The 16,188-nt window shown below is 41.5% G+C and overlaps 1 protein-coding gene across 12 annotated transcripts in view; it reads right to left on the bottom strand.

Moving 5' to 3' along the window:
* The window catches only part of LOC119027375 (multiple PDZ domain protein), a 47,005-nt gene extending 34,753 nt beyond the window's left edge, over window positions 1-12,252 (bottom strand). For 3 of the 12 annotated variants that reach the window (XM_037112521.1, XM_037112528.1, XM_037112529.1), the window contains exons 1-9: window positions 11,708-12,249; window positions 8,279-8,364; window positions 6,495-6,661; window positions 3,258-3,419; window positions 2,224-2,363; window positions 1,752-1,965; window positions 1,474-1,596; window positions 1,028-1,228; window positions 293-395 (exon numbers count right to left, since the gene is read on the bottom strand). In XM_037112521.1, coding sequence (XP_036968416.1) covers window positions 293-395; window positions 1,028-1,228; window positions 1,474-1,596; window positions 1,752-1,965; window positions 2,224-2,363; window positions 3,258-3,419; window positions 6,495-6,661; window positions 8,279-8,294 — 1,126 coding nt within the window. In that variant the 5' untranslated portion in view covers window positions 8,295-8,364; window positions 11,708-12,249. Of the gene's footprint in view, window positions 1-292; window positions 396-1,027; window positions 1,229-1,473; window positions 1,597-1,751; window positions 1,966-2,223; window positions 2,364-3,257; window positions 3,420-6,494; window positions 6,662-8,278; window positions 8,365-11,707 lie in introns of all 12 variants that reach the window. The other 9 variants (XM_037112525.1, XM_037112526.1, XM_037112531.1 and 6 more) reach the window with 6 other exon arrangements.
* Window positions 12,253-16,188: the final 3,936 nt, after the last annotated feature.

The raw sequence follows: 16,188 nt of genomic DNA, 5'->3' as shown, positions 1-16,188 counted from the left end.
ACACACATGCTTTCATCAATGGGGCTCATGAGGGTGGAGTTTACTGACATAAAAACCAAAACAATTAGCTACAAGATGCTAAAATACTAGAGCTAGATGATAACACTGGGTTTGCCCCTTTCATTTACATATCTGATTCATGACTTATAGGCTAGGAAAATATGAATCATAGCAGCTTAAATGTATTTTTAGTCAAACATAAATATCACACACACACACACACACACACACACACACACACACACACACACACACACACACTTAAATGTTCTTTTAATCTGCCATTCCTCACCTGAATTCTTATCTCCAACATAGCCAGCAATAGTGATTCCCAGTCCCTGGGTGTTCTTGGTAAGGCTCACATCAAATGCTTCAGCATCCTCTTCCTCATAGTCCTGTGAACAGATTCATGCAAATCACAGGTAAACATTAACCAAACACAGGTAAAGGATTATTCTTTTGACGACAGCAGAAAGGCAAGTAATGGCACCTCACGGTCACTGAGATACATTTTTCAGCATTGATAATGAGCACTCTAAACCAGGTAGAAACACAGCTAATTTGCACAGTCAAAAGGGTATGTTCATCATTCATATGAGTCACATAAATTCATTCATGCCTAAACGGGGCTGAGTGTCGAAAATAACCATGGAACTGTTAATGTAAGAGCTGTTTCTGATAAAATTCCGCTATATGTGCTCTCCAAAGTGTAAGTCACAGGTGAGTCAACCTGCTATTTCCTTTAATTCCATTTATCATGGCCTGTCAGGACTATAACAGGATAAAATGGGAGATGAAAGAGCTGAACTTTAGATCTGAAGTGTCTTGATAAAGGTGTTAAACACGGAGTGTGTGTTAGAAATGGTAATCGATTATCATCTTGATTATTTTCTATAGAGAGACTACTTTCTTATAATGACGCTGCAAATTGTGAAATTAATTTGAATGTATAGCATTTTCTCTTTGTTAGAATATATGTAAAATTTCTGTCAAAGTTGTAATTTAGAGTGAAACAGCCTCCTCTCACCTGGTGTTCATTGACAGTAGGCAGCACCACAGGCATGATAGCAGAGACGGCAGGGGTCTCATCCACAGGACCCCTGGTGACCACCAGCTTCACCCTGTTCCCACACTGCCTGAGGACCTGAGCCACCTGTTCACTACCCATGCCGTACAGATCAGTGTCTCCAATTCTTAGAATATGGTCCCCACTGCGCAGGCGGCCATCCTGTGGTGGAAAAAGTCTGTTTAGCTTCAGCAGAAATCAAACTCAGTATGACACAATTGGTAACAAACAAAAGACAGAGTGATAGTTAATTCTGTGCTTGTCTGCAATGAATTCATTCTCATTATACCTAACTGACAGGAGTGCTCTCTCAAAGTGTCATGGAATATTTCAAAAATCGTCTTTTTATTTTATGATAATCATTGTATAAACGATGCTAAACTCTTTGAAAAGAAAGCAGACATTACCTGATCAGCTATGCCTCCAGGAAGGATGGTTTTCACAATAACCCCAGTGGTCTTTCCTCCCACGATACCAAAGCCGAGACCAGTGCCATCGTTGACCAGCTCAATCGTCTCCACATGCTGCCACTAAGCATGGGTAAAGAATAAATTAACTTTAGCACAAGAACAGTTTCATTTATATAGCCATATACTAAAGAAATTTCAAAAAGCTTCACAGTGCAGATGGTGTTTTATTGTTCTGCACTTTCATTTATGACGTTTGGGTGAGAATGTTTCTATACCGCGCTTGAGTTGGCTGACAGTGTACTTGCAGCGGAGGGCGTGCGGGACACGACAGGACTGGGCAGGTGAGGGATGGGTCCTCTTGCCACCGTGAGCTGCACCCTCTCTGAAGCACTTTGCAGGATGCCTATCGCCTGCTGGTGGGTCACCGTCTGGTCCAGGGGCTGGCCATTGATAGCCAAGATCTGATCAGCTTCTTTGAGCTTCCCGTCACTAATGGAGAAAGAAACATGGACTGTCATTGTGTTGTCAAATGGCTTCAGAGCCTAAATCTGCATAAGATCAAGTTAGTCTTGTCGCTTCTTTCCTTCAATTCACACACAGTTTGTAAGATAATAACTCATTTTTTTGCCAGATCAATGGTATAAAACTTTCTGGTATGTCGACTTTGTTGTGATAAGAATTCCATCAGTCTTGAAGTCTTGTTGTTCTCATTGCTCTTTGAATGATGGCGTGTGGATTGTTACATACCTGTGAGCCACGCTTCCTGGTTGAATTTCCTGGATGAAAATGCCGAGCTCTCCACGGTTCTCGCTCTTTAGGCCCACCACACTGAAGCCGAGACCTCCTGAAGTCGGCTTCTCCAGCTCTGCATGGGTCACGATGCGCCCCTGGATCATACACAGATATATGCAGATGGGTTACAAAGGAAAATACACATACAAGTTTCTTAGTAACCATCACATGCCACAAGAACTGGAGGGATGGAACGCCAGTCTGTCAAAAGATATTCATTTATTTGGTGCTTTGAAGATGGTGGTAAAGAGCACTGTCTAACACTGGCTAATGCATGACCATCACGGTTATCAAATGTGCTTTCAATCAAGATTTTGGACCATGTTTGCTGAGGTCTTTATCATAGATCTTAATGCAGACGTCCCAGTAGACACCATTCCTATTAAAACACCAATCTGCTGAGCAGTCTTTGTGACTGCAGCTCCTGCCATCCATGCCCCTACAATGAACCCATCTTTCAAAGTCTCTTACATCTTTTCTTCCTCCCTTCTTGATCCAACATCAGAGTCAACCAGGCCTGCTCAGCATTTATCCGCAGACAGAGTGTGAGTACATGGAGTGAACCTGTATGGAAGTTTTTATGCTACTTGCTATGTTTCTCCAGTCACTTATTCCAGTTTGTTTAATTTGTCACCCGTCTATATATATATATATATATATATATATATACAGTGTTGCTCTGTGCTAATTCACTATTTCATCAAAGCCACAGGCAGACTTTAGAAGTCTATTTGAAGTGCCTCAAGAGAAAAGAACGCAGCATGCAGTCTGCGATTCCCGTCTTCGACTATCTTAGGATATCTGGTTTGAGTTAAAACACAACAATTCAAGTTGATCTACCTGTTTACAGACGAGGTGCCGGTGAGATGATTTATGTTTAAATAAACCAAAAGACATCTACTGGGAATGTCACTATTTTAACAATGTTACATCACTGACGTTAAACTCACGCCACACACAAACAGCACAATGACTGCCTTTGACTTTACCTGTGCCATGGAGTGAATAATGTGATCAAATTCTTCAGATGGTGTCTTGCCATTGACAGACGTAGCAGCTGATGTGTCTGAGTAGGAAACATGGCCGCCATTGGGCTTGACTGCAGTGGCGTGTTCACCAACATCACTCCCACGTGGTGCTGGGACACTCCCCTGGAAAAATAAAGAAATGTACACGTTGTGTGACCGTTTTTTTTTCCCCCTGGTATGCATTTTCACTTAATGCAGGGGTAAAACAACACTTGGTTGGAGGGACTCAATGATCAGATCAAACAAAAAAAGATTTAACTTCTATAAAAGTTGTCTACAATATAGCTTTGAACTTCTACTAAATGCTCCCACAGAGAACAGCAATTACTGGCGCTAATCCAACTAAAAACAATTAAAAACTGGAGCAAAAAAACCCATCATGATCAATTCCAACTGTGAACGTAAAAACATTTATCAAATTTAATTTTAGTCACCAAAAGCCTGAAGTCTGGGTGTCTGAAACTCCTGGGATGCCAGATAGTTTGTTATCCCACCACGATTAGCTGGATCTATGGCAGCCTAATCCTTCAGGAGATAATGGCTCTTAGCTGATGTTCCAACAATCACAAGGCTCCAAATACAATATTTCTATCATGGTGGGGGAAAAGCATCACTGGCCATCTGGATGCCTTAATATGCTTGGGTTTTAATTACTGCAATGACTTTACTTGTGTGACAGATGAATTACATGAAAGCGACAACTACATAAAACAGTGTTTTCCCGATTTCATTAGCCAAAGGGCATAATGTTTATGACCATCTGAATTGGATTCAAAAGGACGGACATAATATACAGCAATAATTTCATAAACACTCCATTTGGCATATGGCATTGCCAAGTTAAGCTGTCCTTGTGAACTAGGAAGTTGACTGCACAACTTTCTGAGCCCAGGAAAACATGTACTGTAAATTATGCCTCCTTTATACACAGTCCCAGATTAGTCCAGAGAAACAAAACTCCATTGGACAGGACACATTAGTGCCGCACACAGCAAACAAAACCCTATGGGCCAGGCTAAGTTAGCGTAGCATGCTGCTAAGTTGCTGTCCTCATGCATGAGCTTTGTTAGCTGGGGCCTGGCTAAGAGGATTAAAGTTCCAGTCTGCTTCTTGCACATTTAAGAAATTGTTTCTGCCCCACTTCACACAGCGACCTCTTTCTCATTGGAGAGCAGGGCCTTGTCGCCATAGCTACGTGGGCCTGCGCAAGGCCTAACTAGCAGAGCCAGAAGACGGACAGTGTGTGTGTCTATGCGTCTGGCTTTTGTCTCACAACAAAACATCAGAACGCACCGTCTCTCCAAATTGGTTCTGCTGAAGGGGGGCAGACAAGTGCAGTTGGGTTTGGAAGCTCTATAAAAACATAATACAGACTTGTTGCAGTTTGTGAAATGGGTCTATTTACTATTGTTACAACATGGAATGGGTCCACATCAAGATCCGAGAGGGACTTCACGATGAATGGCCGCCTGATAAATTTTGCTTAGTAAAACAAATGCACATGTGTCAGCAAAGACCCACACACACATACACATAGGAATGTACCTCTTTTGAAATAAGCTAAATCGCCAGAACACAAAAATGCCAGCAGGGCTTTTATAATCTAAATTCCACAAGGGGTGAAAAAGCTCGAGCATCCCTGCCTCCCACTGCATAGCTCACATATTTTCGTCTCTATTTCTCAAATGCTTGCCCTGGCCCCTTTCCACTGCGACTTAAGAGCTCTTTTCCTTTCCTCTCAAATGTTCAATTCTCAACGGAGGGAATCAGCTTGAAAAAGGGTTCCTGACTTAGACCAACTATCTCTGCCCATGTAGCCATATTATATCTGGCTCGTGTGAACCCTGACAGCAATTTGGCCATAGCAGCAACACTATTGGGGATGGGGATTGAGACAGGGGTGGGGGCGTGTGTCCTGACACGAGCCAAAAGCAGAATCAGTGAGGTCACCTAGGGACCTCTGGTGATAAAGGCAGAAGTGGAGAGAATGGAGAAGGAAAGTATTCTAACTTGACATGCAGGTAATGCAGAAGTTTCAATTTAACCTTCCTCTGTGTGATGTTGTGATTATAATGACAAAAGACAGCATTTTACAACAATACCTAAATACCCATATGTTCATCAAAGGCATTATTGCTCACTGCAGTTGTTTTGCTTGTCCATACCAGCTGTTAAGAGCTCCCTTTCTCATTTAATTCCACAGTCCTCTTTATGTGCAAAAATGCATTCTAATGTTCAGCCAAAGCTAATACAAGCCTTCAACAGCATGAGTTTGTCTAATAAAGATGGTATCTTCCAGGGGTCTCGTTCTTTTTAGTGCAAAATTCCCCCAGTATGAACAGAAGGAATGATTGCTGCAACCAATACCTGTGTTAGTGTACATATGGGCATACTGGTATCAGCGTGAGATAAATTTGGGTCTGGGTGATGCCTGAAGGCTAGTTAAGGCGTCAGCTAGGGCTGCAACTGATGATTATTTCATTGCTGATTCATCTTTCCATTATTTTTCAGATTAAAGATACAATATGTAAGAATTGAGCTGAAAACATGAAAAAAAAATGTTTAAAAATTGACCACTGAGATTAACTTGCTAAGCACCTAGCCCTGCCCCATCCCAGTGAAGAGCTCCAATACTGGTGATGTAAACACCAAAACAGTGCCCCGAGCTACCAGTTCTGACAACTAGCTGCTCGGCTAACTGTGTTATCTATGCTTACTCTGGAGCAGTCACTCAAATGTTTTGAGTCTGAATTCAACAAGTGGCCAATTCTTACACGTTGCACCTTTGACTGATTAGTTGTTTGGTCTATAAAATGTCAAACTGTGAAAAATTTTACTTACTTACTGACATCAAACTAGAAAATACTCACACTTGAAAAGATGGAAACAGAGAATTTTGGCTGTTTTGTTCCTAAGAAAACTGCTCTGTTACTTCTGCACAGAGATCCTGGCTGTTTAAGCTTATACACAAATAATGCATGACCATAACCTTGTGATCTCTTCGTGACCTCTCACGAGCACCGTGAGAGCCCTTCATCACTCATTTGCATTAAGCATTGTTATTCTAATTTGACATGTTCATAGGCTCACAAGCCCAATTAGACCACTAATAATGAGTGCTGCCGTGAGGACATTAATTAAGACAAACTCTTTCAATGATTGTTTAACAATGTATAAAAGTGGATACTGTGAGTTTACCTGGTCTCTGAGATGCTGGACGGACTTCTGCAAGGCTAGGATCTGGTGGAAGAGGGGACTCTGGAGCACCGATTTAAGCAGGCTGAGCTTCTCCTCGGTGGGCACCTCCCCCCGCTCCTTCAGTTTGGCCTGGAGACGCTCCACCGCCTGCAAGGCACGCTGTGTATCTGCAAGCCGTCGCATATTTCAGTGACAGCACCGACCAGAGGAGGAGGCGGAGGAGGCGGAGGAGGAGGAGGCAGAGGACGAGGAGGAGGAGAGGCGTGTGGGAGAGATAGATGGTGGAGAGAGGTGATGAGGACGGAGGCTTTATCAGTGCATGGGGAGAGATAGTGAGACTGGGAGGGGTGTTCGGATATGGCCCCATTTAAAAAATGAAATACACTACAAAACGTGCAATATTCTATAGCCAGTTGGCTACTAACTATCATTTGGCTTTAACTTCCTCTTTCTGTTCAACAGTGACATGTAAATAAAGCACCAGGGAAGGATGGAGAGGGACACACATCTAAACCTGTGGGCTTAGTAGAAGCTGACTGGTGCTCAACAGACCTTACTATATCGAAATCACATAGAATCAGCTTTTGCACCCAAAGAAAAAAAACTCAATTTTCAACATGCTGTTTGAATGCAGAATAGCAATGTTTCCTTTCCTGCCTTTGGGGTCAATGGTGGGCTGCACAGGAGCATAGAACGGGGCTATCAGGAGGAAAAGATAAAGGAAGACGGCCCTCCACAGTTTGCTTGCTGGACCCTGCATAAGCCCTAAAATCGAGCAGCTCCAGAGTGGCTTGTTAGTGAGGATGGGCCGGCCCAACGTCATCTGGACAAAAATGAAGCAATTTCCGAGGCTCACCAACTGTGACTAACACCTAATAGGGCGTGCACAAGGTCCAAAGCACTTTTTGCGCTTAGACACTTTGTTGTTTGAACAAAGGCTGTAAACAAGCCAATAACGTTGGAGACTCAGTGGATTTTTTTTTTTCCTGTTCGCCACTTGTCCTACGCAGGTAAGTGTATCATTTTCAGTGCGCTCGCCTCAGTGTGCATAATGACGAGTCCCGTCAGAGTGGTGCGTGTATGTGCGTCAGTCTGATGGCATTTGTGTGTGTTGCTGGGGCAGACCATTGAAATAGTCAAGAGTGCAGTGCTACTTTGACTCCTCTGAAATGTAATCACATTTGATGTTGAAGTCTGTACTCCCAAATTCAATATGAGGTAAATTGGAATTATTTAGGCCTCACTTCTCATTGGCACGGGCATTTTACGGTTGATAGTACATAACTACATGGTCAACATGCCAGTCCTGAGAGTGACCACAGATTGCGGCCTTAAAGACAGAAGCAGGCAGCCCCGATTTGGCTCCACACTTGACAGTTGGACGAATAAATTTCTATGGGGACAAACAAACAAACAATCAAGTATATGGCAACATATGCCAAATAACGATGTAGTGCCAGCAAAGACGGTCACCCGACTGACTAGACCAGACCCCCTTCGCAAAAAAAAAAATGCTCTTTTTAGAAATGATGATCAAAAAAATAAAAACGGGCAATATTTCTTGTTTTGTCTCGTTTATCACGGTAGTACTGAATCGTAACTGAACTGACTATTTGATATCACAGCCACTAAAGCTTGGCCAGTTACATTAGTGACAGAGGAAGGACGTAAAATAACAACTGATTGATACAGTGGATACACAGCCACACAACACAAAGACAACAGAATGACTCAATCGCTTGCATCTGGTTGCCATATAATAATAATAATAATAGACTACTTACCCATTGTTTCTATCATTGTGACAACTCCAGGCGAATGTGATTTCTCTCCATTAACAGCAATTCCAAGCTCTTCCCTTTTTCAAGGCCTGCAGAGAACAACATCATGTGTTATGTCTTTCACTTGACAAACAGAGGACTGAATATCAGGGCACCAACATTTTTAAACTTCCACAATTTATGCAAACAGAAAATAAGAGCTGGAAAGGCTCCTTCTCTGCTGAACCCGACTCTCTTTTTCAAAAGGTCAACATGAAAGGGAAAAATTTCCCTTCAGTTTGGGGGGCCATATTTATCTTTTAAGAATGCTTCACTATAACATCAGAGAGTAACCATTGTGCTGAAGAACTGCAGACTATCTACTCAGTCCCTAGAGCAATTGTGCAGTGTGACTGTTTGAGCAGACATCTACTGGAAGTTTACTGGCCTTTAGTTTTGACTAATGTTTTTATCAATGGATTAACACCTGGCAACTCACATGTCTGGGACTCAAAAAAAAAAAAAATCAATTCTTAAATGCATCACAATTCTCTCTGGAAAGATTGTGTCTTGATACAGCAAAGTCACTTATCAGAAATCTAAAAGCCAATTCTTGACACAGAATGCTGTCTCATAACACCGGGCTGTCTGTCCTTAGGGCTGAAACAATTGGATGGTGAAACATGAGGGATGTAAACATGTGAGTCGTGCTATTTCTGAATTTTGGTGAGGATGGCTGAGAGGTTATGTTTTCACCTGCGTCTGTTTGGCACAGGTACAAAACAAAAACAACTGAACAAGTTTCCACAAAACTTGGATGAAGAATGCGTTTCAGCCCAGAATAGACATTTACATTACGGGAGTCGGGAGTTCGTTCCACCACTGAGGTGCTGAAACCCCTTTAAAATTGGTGCAGATCCAGATAAAGGAATGTATCCAGGATCAACATTGCACAATAGGGTGTTTTTACTATTTTTGTAGGATTTTTTTAGGAAACAATGTGTCACTCTTGATAAAAAAAACATCTGGTACAGCAAGGTGGATCACGCAGTGAGAACAATTTGATGCACATAATAATTCAAATCCAGATTTAGCAGATTTGAATATGTGTCATTTGGATAAGGCTTGATTGAATCAAAGGCGACTGTTGGGCCTGGCTGCAGATATGCACTCTACTGAGTGACATTCTAGTTATAATGGATCAACACAAATATGCTATTTTAGCAAATAATGACACAGTGAGAGAAAACAATTTTCTGATTCATTCTGATGCATCAAACCACATTGAAATTTGTTTTATATTTAAATCATAGCCCTCTGAATTAGAACCATATCGTAAGGTGTCTAGATATTCTCATCTTTCCTGGGACTCCACAACACTTTGGCAGCCAGCATCAAATATGAGTATCCATTTCTCTCCAACCAGATAAATATAGCCACATTTCTTCATGAAACAACATTTGGATGACTAATAATCACTTTCAGTCTTATCAGTCACTTTGAAACTGGCAACACCCTGCTTACATCATAACAGATACTTTTATCATGTATTTATCTGCCAGTTATTTTCTCAATAGTTTTAATTAATGACTAATGTTTTTGCCTGTAAATGTCAGAAAACATCTTTTAAAAATGTCATCTCTTGCGAAAGCGTGTGTTGTTGGAAGAACCATCCAAAACCCAAAGATAGTCGGTCTATTATTGTATATAGCAAAGCAACAAAAAAAAAATCATGTTTGAGAGGCTTGAACTGAAAAGAAATCAGTTATCAAAACAGTTCTATTTTTGTGCTCAGACACATTTTTCTCACAGTTTTCATGGGCTCCTCGGCTAATAAGATATATTACGATGTAGTGAAAATCCTCGTTCTTTCAGGGCCCACTGTAAAGCTAAATACATCCTTTTATAAAATCTAATAAACATGTGATATTTGGCTGCTTGAAGCAAACTACTTGGAGGAAAAAAACACTACTGTGTGAGCAAAGCCAGTGAAAGCCTTGGCATGTCTCTATTTACAACCTAATGGCAACATATGAACAAATGGTTATGTCTCCTATATTTGACTAATGGGTTGATTAATGGCATGATGGCTGTCAGCTCCCGTCTCAGGAACGTCATACTTGACTTTAGAAGTAGCTTTGTTACGAGCATGACACGACTCAGGCAGACATTACACGATTAAAGGAGATTGGTGGGATAATTTAAAGCCCTACATAGACTCTTAGAATAGCTACAGTGCATGTGGCAGGAGGATCACCACTGCACTGGTTTGTTTATTTTCTTTCAATTTGCTTCGCTCACTGTGTTTTACAACTTTCTTATGAGCTTTCTAATACAGTATGTGGCGGTTGTGCCTTGTTATGTTTTTGTCTGATTATTTAAAATTAGCATTTCTAATTAAAACTTACTTTTGAGTAGGTCTGACTTTCTGTGGCCTACTGCAGGAAAAGATATGAGCTCTGCATGAATCTGTTTAGGCTTTCTTTACTTCTTTACATGTACGACCACCTAAAAGATGGTTCAAGAGGCTGGTTCCAAACAAATATATACTTTTCAGATTTAATAAAGATACAGCTAAATAATATTCCAATACAGTAGACTGTTAGTTTGTCTTGTTTTCTTATATCACTGTAAATGTGGCTATAATAACCTTATATATAGACTATTATAGGTGCTGCTTTCAGGGACTCCCAAATGTGTTGGAGATGTGTGGATCCTGCTCACAGGGTTGCACATATCTTGTGGCTTGTAATGATTCACTGAAGGCCCGAGGAACTCATTAGCTACAGTTACGCTTAAACCCATAACGTGGGAGCATTAAAGCTTTAAATTAAATTAAAAATCAGGGCCTTATCCGTGACCACAATTAGCTCGCAACGACAGGTTGTCATTTTGGCGTGCAGTTGAAAATATGAAGAAAATGTCGGTCAAGCAGCCAACGTCTCTGTGTTTATATGTATTCGTGTGTCTTAATAAAGCGGTCCCTACCATAGGGGAACGTGAATTGATGGTGGTAATGTTTGCCTGTATTTTGAATATAGTAGTCGTCAAGGCACTTGGGACAATCCGCTTTTCTCGACTGCTCCTCCTCCTCCACCTCCTTCCCCATCTCATCCATGGAGCAGGAGAGCAACAGGCTTCCGACAAGGAGGCGGTGAAGAAGTTAGCTTGAGTCGCTTGTGTTGAGTCAAAACAGTGCAGGCCATTTACAGCACAGATACAACACTTTAGAAGAAGAGGAAACGCTTAAAGCCATTTTAAATCCCGTCTTTTTCTCTTAGTAGCCCACCGCGACTGCAAGCGTCTCATTAGCGATAACGTTAGCAAACAAAGGCGACTCTTCCCCCCCTCCTCAAAAAAACAAAAACAAAGATGAAGTTTAAAACACATCCATAAATCCTCGCTGACGCTGTCCTCGAGTGTAACTTGTCAGGGGGAAAAAAAGCCACTTACATGAGTGTGGAGCCTTCACGTCCCCGGCGGCCAGTATCAGAGCCTATCCTGTGTTGTCCTGCGGCTAACGGCGCACTGACTGGGGCTTAAAGATGGGGCGTAGCGTAACCCGATCCTCTGCGGACATGTTCAGCGACAGCGGCGCAGAGAGTCGAGCCGGGGCTGAAGCGCCGCTTGCTGGTCGCCCTCACACAACCAAGGCCTGACATGTCAAGCCTGGCTCCCTGGAATGAAGCGAAGACACTCAACTTTTATGTTATTCCAGCCCCAAGAGAGAGCGAAGGTCCAGGTTAAATATTCAGGAGACTGTCCCAGCGTCGAAGTGTTGAAACTACGGGTGCCTCCTTGTAAAATGAACCCATGTTGCCGCCTGTGATGGGGTGCAGTTAATAAACATCTGGTCCTTCTCAAATACTGTAATCAAATACAAGTTTGAGGTGTTTTTACTTGAGTATGTACACTTTCACCCCGCTACATTTTTGAGGGTACATATCGTAATTTTTACTCCATTACATTTATGTTACTGAGCCAAAGCAGGACAAATTCATTTTTTAAATCAGAAATCAAAAACAAAACAACACTGATTCTAATTATGATCAGATCAGAGCAAACAATGCATACTCGAACATATATGTATAATTTGGTACAATTGATTTAATCTTAAATATAATATCAGATACTCTGAGACTTTTACTCATGTAGCTTACTATTCATATGGGGGACTTACATTTATACCAAAATAGTATTTTAACCTTTTTTGTTTTTTTCACTTTTCCTCAAGTATTATTTACTTTTTACAATGTCACCATTCCATCTTTAGTACAGACTCATAAATCCCATCATCTTTGCCTTTCTAATTCATGTGTCCCCGTTTTCCCTGTGTCCTTAATTTCTGAAAAACACTGTTTTAGCATCAGCAGTATATCACAGAAATAAAGGAAGACAATACAAATATAAAGTATATATATAATAATATAAATACCAGGGATGTCAACACAATACACTAAGATATAAATATTTAGATTTTTTTCATGCTGGGGCCGGTGGTGAACTCATGAAAGAAATATTGTGGCCGGTCGTGGCTGGTTTACAGGCCAGCTCAACCTACGTAGAAATATAAACAAATACATGTAAAACTGGGGGAATGCCAAATGTCCGCTACGATAATAAACAAATGCCTCTTTTCTGGGTATGATAAACAAATGTGCTCCCACAAGCCCCAGGGGAATAACATGGTAAAGTGAAGGGGCTTGGGGTTTAAAGGGGCTCCCCAAATAAACAAGATGTGGGGGGCCAGAAAAACAAAATACAGCTTATGGAGACCAGAGTTTCTGGCTGGAAATCTGAGGGGGAATGAAGTGCTCAGTGATTCAAGGGCAGATTCAGTATGAGGGCGAGAGCCACCTGTGTGCCATTTCCTTCCTCTTTTAAGCCTTTACAAAAAGGGTGTCATTACACCGTGATTGGCTGGGACAGAAATGCCCCAAGCTGCTTTCACTCCTCAATCAGGAGTCAGGCTCCCCACCTGTGCACAGGTGATCTGAACCCCCTGCAATTAGTCATGAGGGAAAATCAGCACAAACTAAGAAACACAGCAAGTCAAATAATTGGACTGCTACAATATAAAAGGAGAAAGTCCTGAGGCGCTCATGGTGGAACAGTAACAAACACTTCTTGAGCATCCTTCAGGGCACATTTTTCCTCTTGTTTGTTTTTTGCTAAAATTGAGAACGAAAATAAAAATCTTCATCACCAAACCTGTCAAACAACTTCAGTATTTTATCATGAACTCAGTCCTCACTTAGTTTTCAATCCTTTCTCCTGTGGATAGACTGCACCTACAAACGTTCGCATCTCAGGTTCCTCTCTGTCTCTCAGGTGCTGCTGTGTCTTCTCCCTGCACAGATATAGCAGTGTCATACCTCACCTTACAATCAGGACTCGCAGACATTTTCACAGCTTGAATTCTGGTAACAACCCCTGTCATGTGTGCCATCAAAAATAAGTGGAAGATTTCTCAGTAATTTCAATTGAAGTTGTATTTCTTGAGCAAAAGAAACTTGAGAACTCAGAAGCACTATCTGAGAGAATGAGAATATCCCAAACTCTACACACTTCATTTTTTTTTTAGAAAAAAAATGAAAAAAGTTTGAGGTTGTGCGAGAACACATCCAACAGGAGAGTACACTGTGTTCCTGAGGAGAAGTCTAATGAGGCAGGTGGAAACACCTGTGTAGGAGGACCAGGAGTGTTCAGTATTGATTTAATTGAACCGTATAAAGTAAAGGCTTTTTCAGATGATGAACATGTTGGTCTTGGACGCTTCTGTTGGGGAGATTGTAAGATTTATGTTGGCATGTTAGCATGCTAGTGTTAGCTTTCAGTCCAAAACACTGCTGAGGCTACGAATAAACCTGACAAAGTGCAGCTTAGACTGAATAGAGAAGGTTGTTTAATGAGCTGAATTGACCCTTTAAAGCCTGAGACTTTCATAGGCTCTGTGAGGCAGCATGCAGTTCCTGTAGCACTATAATACATCCCTGCAGATATCCTGATGAGGGCGGACAATCTAAAAAATACGTTATTTAAATTAAATGTATTAGATTATGTCCAAATATCACATTCATGGTTCAGGAATGTATTCACATTGATGGTAAATTATTGCATAGTCAAATTCTGTTATTGGCACTGGTTAGATTAACGGTAGTTCCTAAAGGCTGCTACATACTGGAGTATGATATCGACTGTGTAAGCAGATATTTATAAAACCTAACCTTGACCTTTGACATGATAAAGAGTTAAAGGTGTGAGGAATTAACAGACCATTTCCTTTTTGATATCAGCCTCAGGTCTCTGTTCTTGTTCACAGCAGAGGTGACACGCTTCCGGAGCTGCGTGTTTGACTTTGTTCGTCAGCCCACGACATAATACAAGCTGCCTGGCCTCAGCGACCTCCACCACCGTCATGATCTTGTGCTGGTATCACATAACAAGGGAGGGAAAAAAAAGCAGGCAGGTTCCAGCAAATCAACCTGATACTAGATTTATAGATCACAGGGATGTGAGCTACAAGTGGGATCCCCAGACCCTGATGAATCAAGGTTTTTAATGCTCAGCATCTTTTATTAACTGCATGTAGGTAGAGAATAATAACACTGCAGTCATTCTTTGTAGACATATTGAATTCCTTGTAAGACAAAGAAGTGTGAATCTAGACCTAAATTCTTAATGAAGGCCTACTACTAACATTGCTGCAGGGGGATCCATTATTGGCAGAACGGACACAACCTTGTGCTATGATTCAGGTCTCATCAGTGTCTCATTACGCCTCTTGTATTTTTGCTACTATAAACAATTTTTCAGGGACAGGAACAGTGTGGCTCATTCCTCTAATAAAGCGTGATGCTCATTTACTGTCTGTTGTACACACTGGTTGAACAAGGCTATTATTAATACGCCCAGACGCTGAATGTTTTTGACATAGACGTGCACAAGAAGAAAACATATGGAGTGATCCTGATTGCGAGGGAAAGGTAAAGAAGGCCCAGGATGCACCTTGGAAGAGGACACAGCCTGCTGATAAAACCTGAATTCTCTGTCTGTGTCCTGTTTATAGGATTATGCTCTCCATTTCAGGCGGTGATGCGCCGTGCTTATCAAATTTGATATGAGCAGTTACTCGAAATGAAATGTATCAAAATGCCCGCCGGGATGGAATCTGTTGCCTGTTAAGTCATGACTCAGATCGAAACTGCACCAAAAAAGCAATGCTCTGATTATATTTGCATTGTTCCCTTCAGTGTAAAGGAAGAGAGAGGGACTGGCCAGGTGTCAGCCCTTTAACCACCAAACTGCAAACTTTAAAACTTTTAGTTTCCATAGATCGAGTCTCAGATTGAGAGCAGGAGCAGGCAGCAGGGTCACTGTGTAAGAAGTCATTTTCAACCAGGGAGGGGAGAGGGATCCGAGCTGCTTTCAGAGAGCTGATACAGACTAAATCCCTCCACACCGTTTATATCTTTACTTCTAGCTCCCTCTTATCCAGCCAATAACTCCCATCTCACTTTGACAATAAGCCACTTTTATGTGGGAGGTCTGACTCAGCCAAACACTGGAAAAGACAAGAGACTGAAACAAGAAAGAAATGAAGGAATAAAAAGACATCTCGGCTTCAGCATTTTGTATTTTTATACCTGCCCATCACCGGCCCTCAGCGGTAGTCGTTGCTTGAGACTGCTTAGTGACGTGAAATGTGGTTGTTAGGTCCAGATGTTCAGTGCTTTTTTTCCCCCCCTTGAATCATCTCTCATTTAGGGCAACAGTTCTCTGTTCATTTCATAAAAATTGAATAGTGGTTGTATTTTGTGCCCCAAATTACACCCACTAAAGGGACGCTATAGTTTTGTAGAATACATTTAAACTCAGAATTTTAATACAATATCAGTGAGGTATTTTTGCCATAACTGAAAAAACAAGCTGTT

The sequence above is a fragment of the Acanthopagrus latus genome, chromosome 10 (genome assembly GCF_904848185.1).
Source record: "Acanthopagrus latus isolate v.2019 chromosome 10, fAcaLat1.1, whole genome shotgun sequence".
Classification (NCBI taxonomy): domain Eukaryota; kingdom Metazoa; phylum Chordata; class Actinopteri; order Spariformes; family Sparidae; genus Acanthopagrus; species Acanthopagrus latus.
The sequence above is the reverse complement of the archived record's forward strand: the minus strand, read 5'-3'. Positions and strand labels throughout refer to the sequence as shown.